Source organism: Bison bison, unplaced genomic scaffold (assembly GCF_000754665.1).
Source record: "Bison bison bison isolate TAMUID 2011002044 unplaced genomic scaffold, Bison_UMD1.0 scf7180017864255, whole genome shotgun sequence".
Taxonomy (NCBI): domain Eukaryota; kingdom Metazoa; phylum Chordata; class Mammalia; order Artiodactyla; family Bovidae; genus Bison; species Bison bison.
Genome location: NW_011494827.1, coordinates 2,342,748 through 2,350,880, shown reverse-complemented (window position 1 = coordinate 2,350,880; position 8,133 = coordinate 2,342,748). Strand labels below are relative to the sequence as shown.

The 8,133-nt window shown below is 53.9% G+C and overlaps 1 protein-coding gene across 1 annotated transcript in view; it reads left to right on the top strand.

Moving 5' to 3' along the window:
* The first annotated feature begins 787 nt into the window (after positions 1–787).
* The window catches only part of PPP2R2C (protein phosphatase 2, regulatory subunit B, gamma), a 63,537-nt gene continuing 56,191 nt past the window's right edge, over positions 788–8,133 (top strand). Inside the window, exons 1-4 of the mRNA XM_010847800.1 lie at positions 788–866; positions 1,319–1,416; positions 3,862–4,027; positions 7,522–7,634. Coding sequence (XP_010846102.1) covers positions 788–866; positions 1,319–1,416; positions 3,862–4,027; positions 7,522–7,634 — 456 coding nt within the window. The remainder of the gene's footprint in view (positions 867–1,318; positions 1,417–3,861; positions 4,028–7,521; positions 7,635–8,133) is intronic.

Genomic DNA, 8,133 nt, shown 5'->3' with positions numbered 1-8,133 from the left:
TGATGAATGATCAAAATTTACGTAGGAAGTTAAAGTTCTTTCTTGTCTTTGCTTCTGGCCTCCACAGAAATCACAGTGGCTAGTTCAGAAATGTGCCAGATAAAGGTGAGATTCAACCTCACTGTGCAGACCTGGGGGTCCTGACCACCAGGCCCTCCAGTCCCCCAGGCTTAGTTGGGCTGGGTGAGCAGGACGGCTGTGCTGCAGGCCTGGGCAGGTCCTGCTCCAGGAAGCAGCAGAGACTCAGAACAATTGCTTGTCTGCTGGCATCCCACAGGCCAAAGCCAGTCACAGGGGGTGGTACCCTGCCAAGTGCCAGGATTAGGTACAGGACAGGGTGAAGGTTTGGGCTCCTGATATGGCCTGCCTCTGGGGGCTGCAGGCCACTCAAGGCTTTAGACATTCTGATACTTTTGTCTTCTGTCAGTGGGGAGCCTCTAGAAAGTTCTGAGAAGGCTCCCTGTGGCTGCTCTGTCAGGGCCAACTTGTGTCCGGCTGGGAGAAATAGAGGAGCCCCAATAGGAGACTGTCATGGTCCTCGAGGCAAGAGGCAGGAGAAATGATGGAATATGGGTGTATCTTGAAGGCTGAGCCAATAGGATTGGACATGGAGGGTGAGAGAGAGGAGTCAGGGCGATCCCAAGGCTCAGGCCCAAGCCAGAGGGAGAATGGAACTGCTATCGCTGGAGTAGGAAATGATGCAAGGAGGGGGTTTGAGCAGAAGCACCTCATGATTTGCGAGCCTTAAGGCTGGCCCTCTCCCCAGCTGCTCTAAGGAGAACACAACATGGGCAAGAGGAGGGGAGGAGGGATACCAGCCAAGGGACCAGCCGAGTGCCCACCTGGGGCCACCGCCAGGAGGAATGGTCAGTTCTGCAGTTTGTTTGAAAGCAGATCCACTGTGCCGAAGCCTGACCAAGGCTTTGGGTGCATGCAGAGTCCAGGCCAAGAATGTGATGATGATGGGAGTCCCATTCCTGGGAACCTCAGTGGGGAGCAGGGAGGGCTACAGTTAGTCTCTGTGGCCCCCAGAGTCGGGCTAGTGAGTTTCAGATTTGCATCTGGGTCACCTGGCTGCACATACAGCACCTCCTTTCAACTGTTTCTGAAAGGAAGGGGAGGAGGAAGGAAATAAAGTCTCCCATGAACAGGTCTCGGTCCTACAGCCATTGGGGAGGGGGAGGGGGCCCCAGGCAGGGCTCCTACTGCCCAATGGGGGCCCCGGGGGGCGGCAGGGAGCAGTTCCATCCACCTGCACATCACTGGGTCCTAATGAGCCACGCCCTCCTGTCTCTGCCCCCACCCCCCACCCCCACAGCCGATATCATCTCTACCGTCGAGTTCAACCACACTGGGGAGCTGCTGGCCACAGGCGACAAGGGTGGCCGAGTTGTCATCTTCCAGCGGGAACCAGAGGTGCGGCGGGGCCTGGTGGGAGGGAGGGCTACTCAGCCTGGGCTTTAACCCACAGGGTGCCACACGCAGCACTCCACCGGGGTGCCTGGGCTGGAAGGAAAGGGTGTCCTGGCATGCAGGGATGGGACCCGGCGGGTCTCAGGGAGGGAATCCACCTGGTCCGCTCAGAGCACCATATTCTGAGCTCCCTGTGCTGCGTGGTCACTGCGTCCTAGACCCTGGAGAAACAGACTCCTGAGTAAACTGCCCTCTGCCTGTGTGGGCTTCTCTGGTGCCTCAGACAGTAAAGAATCCACCTGCAATGTGGGAGACCTGGGTTCGATCCCTGGGTTGGGAAGATCCCCTGGAGGAGGGCATGGCAACCCACTCTAGTATTCTTGCCTGGAGAAATTGCCATGGACAGAGGAGCCTGGCGGGCTGCAGTCCACGGGATTGCAAAGAGTGAGACATGCCTGAGCGAATAATTACAGCACTGCCTGTGTGAGCTGGAGCTGTCTCACCCAGAGCTGGGTGGAGTGGAGGAGGGACCTTCCACAGCTGTGGGCCGCCGCCTCCCCCCCCCTCCCCCCCCGTCTAGGGCTGATGATTTGACTCAGCGCGGGGCCTTGCCCCAGTGAGTTCTGCTGTCTGGAACAGCCTGCCTGGAGGCATGTTTTTGAACCACTGGAAGAACCTGGTGGTTCAGAGGCCGTATTTGTTGAGCACCTACTACGTGCAGACACTACAGATGCTTCTCCCATTTACTCTTCACTGCTCACCTCCAAGGGTGAGGACCGAAACCCCATTTCATAAATGAGAACCTTTGCAGAGTCACCCAGCCAGTAAGCAAAGTCCAGGAGTAGAAAGCAAGACTGGGTGTGGTCTGTCGGTCACACACAGCACCCTGCTTCCCAGAGAGGGTTGGGATTAGATGCTGAAGACAGGATAGTCCAACACCAAGGCAGTGAGGAGAGGGGGAGGGGGAGGGGGAGAGGAGACACCAGACAAGAAGGAGAAGGAGACCAGGGGGCTGGAGGGAAGGATGAAGAGGTGATGGCAGAGGGGCTGAAGGATCACTCTCCTCCCTCCAGTTCCTCAGCGTCGTCCCCACGCTGTCCCCACGCCGAGGTGCCCTGAGGTCTGCCTTCACCCACGTTCATTCCCATAACCCTCCCTCACCACCACCCTAGAGGTGCCATTCGGTGCTATTACCATCCTCAGTTTACAGATGGGGAGACCGGAGCTCAGAGGGTTTGCAGTAGCTTATCAAGGACGCATAGCCAGAAGGCAGGTAGCAGGGACTTGGTTATGGCTCGAGCACTTTTGATTCATGAGAAGGATCAGAGGCCCCCACTGGGGATTGCAAAGTCATCTTGTTTATGCCAAACTGCAGAAAGAAATTAAACTGGCAGAGGCAGGTTTCTCAGTTTTGAATATTTCTCCTTTAATTTTTTTCTTAATTCTGGTCCCACTGGCCTTTGCCATAGCCAGTGCTGATAGGAGATGAAGTGAATGAGAGGCAAAAATATTGAAGAACGCTGCTGCTGCTGCTAAGTCACGTCAGTCGTGTCTGACTCTGTGCGACCCCATACACGGCAGCCCACCAGGCTCCCCCGTCCCTGGGATCCTCTAGGCAAGAACACTAAAGCGTTCCAAAAGTAAAAGAGGAAAAGAAATATAAATAGATACTCCCAAAAGTCCAGCAGGAAACTTGAAGTTGTGCTTGGTTGAATTTCTTTACTTTGCTCCCAAGTAGTCGTAGTTTCATGTTGTCATATAAGCCTGAATCATCTACCAAGAAGTGGTCCCTAGTGCCTGCGATGGACTCACCAGCTCACTATTTGGTCCTTATTCTAATGAGTTTGGCTGCCTAAACCGGGAGGGGACCCACTCAGGAAAGTTGATGTGTGTGCCTGGGGGAGAGAATACCTTATCCCAGTCTATCCCTATGCCTGACATTGCAGGATGTTCTGCCCTAATGTTGATTCTGCTCCAAAATTCATTCATTCCTCAAGCCAGGCCTGAGTTAGACCCAAGGATGTAAGGACCAGGTCAGACCTCAGCCAGACAGACCTCAGTGGAGTGAGTGACACCACTTTGTGGACACCTGGCCTTGGGGGAGAGGGTCAATTCACCTCTGAGCCTCCACTTGCTCATCTATAAAGTGGGAGGAGTTGTGCCCATCATGGAGGGGCATCAAGGATAGAACAAGAGGAGGCATGAGAAGCACTTAGTGTCCCATGCATAGTAGGTGCTCAGTAAACATGGGCTCCCTTGGTTGCCCTTCTTCTTACTTGTTGCCCTTAGGGGGCAACGGGGCTGGGCCAGGGCTGCACAGCAAGGTATTGGACATTTTAAAAACGGAGTTGCCTTGGCCTTGGCCATGGCTGCGCCGGGCCCTGTGCGGGTTTGGCCAGCTCCCACCCACCCTGCCATCCTGGAGCTCAGGGTCTGGTTTCCTTGCAGAGCAAAAATGCGCCACACAGCCAGGGCGAGTATGACGTCTACAGCACTTTCCAGAGCCACGAGCCAGAGTTCGACTATCTCAAGAGCCTGGAGATAGAGGAGAAAATCAACAAGATCAAGTGGCTCCCGCAGCAGAATGCCGCCCATTCCCTGCTGTCCACCAACGGTGAGGCGGCCGGGCCGGTCTGAGTGTGTGCGTGTGCATTTGTGTACATGTGTGTGTATGTGTGTGCGCGTGCATTTGTGTACATGTATGTGTGTGTGTGTGCGCGTGTGTATGTATGCCTGCTCTTGTCATCAAATGCCATTTTTCACCTCACTTATATTGTGGTCTGGGCTTGTATGTGTGCATGTGTGTGTGTGCTTGTGTACGCGTGTGTGTATGCATGCCTGCCCTTGACCATCAAGGGTCACTTTTCACCTCACTTTATATTGTGAGCATTTTCCTATGTCTTTAGAACTCCTAAAAAAAATAATATTTTGAGCAGCAGGTAAGTTTCATGCAGTGAATATGGTTGCTCAGCCTCTTCCCGTGGAAGAGGTTGGACATGGGCTTATTTCTGCAGCTGTAAATAGTAGCGCCTTGAACATCTCTGTGAATAATCTGGGGGTGGATGAAGGAGGCCAGGTCAGGATAAAGAATAAACACTTGATACAAAATTACCTCTTTGTTTCCCCCCCACCCAGAATCCCAGATCACCCCAGAGCAGGGGGTCTCACTAGATGGTGGGGGTCCTCACTTGGTGCAGGAGGAGCACTGGTGTCCTGGCCACTCGCCATCCACCTCTGGGAGACGGCCCGTGCCCCCGCCAGGCCCCTGAGGAGGCTCCAGGCCAGACCCCTGCTTCACTGCCGTCCACTTGGAGGTGTGGCTCCTGGTGCCATCTTGCCTTGCCCAGTGGTGGACCTGGGGCCAGAGGCGCCCCTTCTCACATTCACGTCCCCCTGTTCATCTTCCTTCACCTCACCATGCTCAAAGTTGCCTGGGGTGGGGGTTAAGACAGGCCTGACTCTGTCCCAGCCTGGGGATGTTGCAGAGTGGCCTCGCTTCTCTGATCCTGTTTGCTCAGCTGGACTCCCTCTGGGGTTACAATGAGGGTGGAAGGAGGTGTCGCCCACCCAGCACCCCAAGACCAGCCAGTACTGCTCCAGAGTGGGTGAGTCTTGCAGGATGATGTCATCTGCTTCCCTGAAGGAGTCAGACTCCTTGGGGCAGCATTTACAGCCTCCCTGAAACCCATCAATCTCAAGCCACTGGCCCACCTCTGTGCTCAAACACTAGTCCTCTCCGCAACCCCCGGCCCATCCCCTTCTCATGCCTCAGTCCTCTGCTGGGTGTTGCCTCCCACTGAGCCTTCCATGACCTCTCAGCCGAGCCAGGTGTCCCTCTAATGGGCTTTCCCACTCCTGCAGACCCCCCAGAGCTTGCTCTCTGGGGCTCCTGCCATTCTGATTGTCTGTGTCCCCTGAGGGGTGCCTGGCATGGGGTCAAGTTCAGCAAACCCTTGTCTCAGAGCCAGAGGGGCCCTTTCCAGGTGCTGGAGCAGAGGCAGTGGGAGGTCCCCCACCACCGGGACAGGTCACCGGGGCAGGGGCCCCTAATGTGGTTCACACCCTGGCCCTGCCGCTTCCCCTTCTAAAGTCAATGGCTGTTCTTGATTCGTGGGGTTATTGGGAGAATAAAAGGAAATCAGATCATAACAAGCTTCGCCCTGGGCAGGCAACAGAGCTTCCTTCAGGTGCTGCTTTTTTCTTTTACATCATGTAACAGTGAGTGGCATTCTCTTCCCGCCTCTTTGGAGGAAAGGTCGGCTCCAGGAATTCCCTCACACCTCTGCCCTGCAAGCGCCTCGCCCCGGGTTCTGAATCCCAGCTTCATCCTTTCCTCCCTAGCCCATCCCTGGGTACCTGTCAAGTGTTTAATTGATACCAGTTTTCTCTCCTTGCTTCTCATCCACATGGCAGTGATGGTTTGGGCTGCCATACTTGTCAGGGTTCTTGGAGAAACAGAACCAACAGGATGGGTATAGATAGATACAGATACAGATATAGATACATGGTGTTATTTGCTCAGTTGTGCCCAGCTCTGCGAGTCCATGAACTGTAGCTGCCAGGCTCCTCGTCCATGGAATTCTCCAGGCAAGAATACTGGAGTGGGTTGCCATTTCCTTCTCCAGGGGATCTTCCCAACGCAGGGATCAAACCTGGGTGTCCTGCACTGCAGGCAGATTCTTTACCGTCCGAGCCACCAGGGAAGCCCGTATATATACAAGGAGACATTTATCTTCAGGAATTGGTGCACACGACTGTGGGGGCGGGCAGGTCCCCAGTCTGCCAGGTGGGCGGGAGACCAGGGTAGAGCTGATACTGCAGCTCAAATCTGAAAGCCGTCTGCTGGCAGAGCTTCCTCTTCCTCCCAGGACCTTGGTTTGTTTTGTTTTGTTTTGTTTTCCGATAAAGCCTTCAGCTGATTGGAGGAGACCCACCCACACTGTGGAGGATAATTTACTCTATGGATTTAAATGTTAACGTCATCTTAAAAATACCTTCAGGGCAACAGCCACACGTTTGACCACATATCTGGGTAGCGTGGCTTAGCCATGTTGATGCCTACTGTGAACCATCACAGCTGGTGAAGATGACTCTTTTGATGTTCTTGGCAGGATTCCAGAAAAGTGAGGCTTCGGGAGAGCTGAGTTTCTGGATGGGTGAGATGCTTCTCAGAAATAGGAAACCACATAGGGCTTCCCTGGTGGCTCAGACGGTAAAGGGTCTGCCTACAATGCAGGAGACCCGGGTTCCATCCCTGGGTCGGGAAGATCCCCTGGAGAGGGAAATGGCAACCCACTCCAGTATTCTTGCCTGGAAAATCCCATGGACTGAGGAGCCTGGTAGGCTACAGACCATTGGGTCGCAAAGAGTCGGACACGACTGAGCAACTTCACTTCACTTCACTTACCCTCTTTGGTCTGCCCATGAAGGGTGAAGAGCAGGAAGCTTCGTTAGGATGGTCTTTGTGGAAATCAGTTGAGAGACTGATAACTGCCCTTGAAAGGGCCATGCCCTTTGACGCAGCAGTATCACCTTTGTGATCAGTTGTGAGGAACTACCCACTCCAGTGTTCTTGCCTGGAGAATCCCAGAGACAGGCGAGCCTGATGGGCTGCCGTCTCTGGGGTCGCACAGAGTCGGACACGACTGAAGTGACTTAGCAGCAGCAGCAGCAGAGCATGGTTACAGATGTTCCCTTAGCGAAGATGGGCACATCAGTTTAGAGAAGGAATTAAATTAGAAAGAACCTACACATACAAGAGGGCTTCCCAGGTGGCTCAGCAGTAAAGAATCCATCTGCTAATACAGGAGACTCAAGTTCGACCCCTGAGTCAGGAAGATCCCCTGGAGAAGAAAATGACAACCCATTCCAGTATTCTTGCCAGGACAGTCCCATGGACAGAGAAGCCTGGTGAGCTGCAATCCATGGGGTTGCCAAAGAGTCAAACTGAACTTAGCCACTAAACAAAAACAACAGTACATCCAAGAACAGGATAAGGTTAAGCCACTTGTGGGTAGATGCATCCTTATCTAGTGGGCTCAGCAGGTCCTTCATTTTCCATGCCGGTGCTCATCATGTGTCCTGTTTCACTTTGTTCTGGTTTTAAAGATAAAACTATCAAACTATGGAAGATTACCGAACGTGATAAGAGGCCCGAGGGTTATAACCTGAAAGACGAGGAGGGGAAGCTTAAGGACCTGTCCACGGTGACGTCACTGCAGGTAAGACGTCGCACAGGGTGGGTTCCCACAGCAGGGAGCAGTCTGTGCTTTGTTTATTACACAGCGAGGATCTCAGAACGGGAAGGGCCTTTGAGATCTGAATCACTGTCGGGTTCCTATCCCAAACCTCAGCTGGGCTGCTCACTAGCTGGGTGTCCTTGGTTTCCTCCCCAGCAAAGATCGTCTTCCTTCTAGAAGTCATGTGACGATAGGGGAGGTGATGCGTCTCCAGGAAGTACTCTCAGTTTCACCCAAGGTGGAGAGCATGTCCTCTAACTCCTTATTAACCAGAGAGGGAAACAGAGGCCCAGAGACAGGCAGTGACTCACCCAAAGCCACTCAGCAGAGCAAGGGGCAGAGCCGGGAGAACCCATGAGCAGAGCTTTGCGGGTTCCAAGCTCTTTGCCAAGGGGCAGAGTGGCACCTGGAACCTGCGATATTTGCCGCCTTTACAAAGGCGGCTGCAAAGATTGCTGTTGACGTGAGAGCAGCCAGGAAG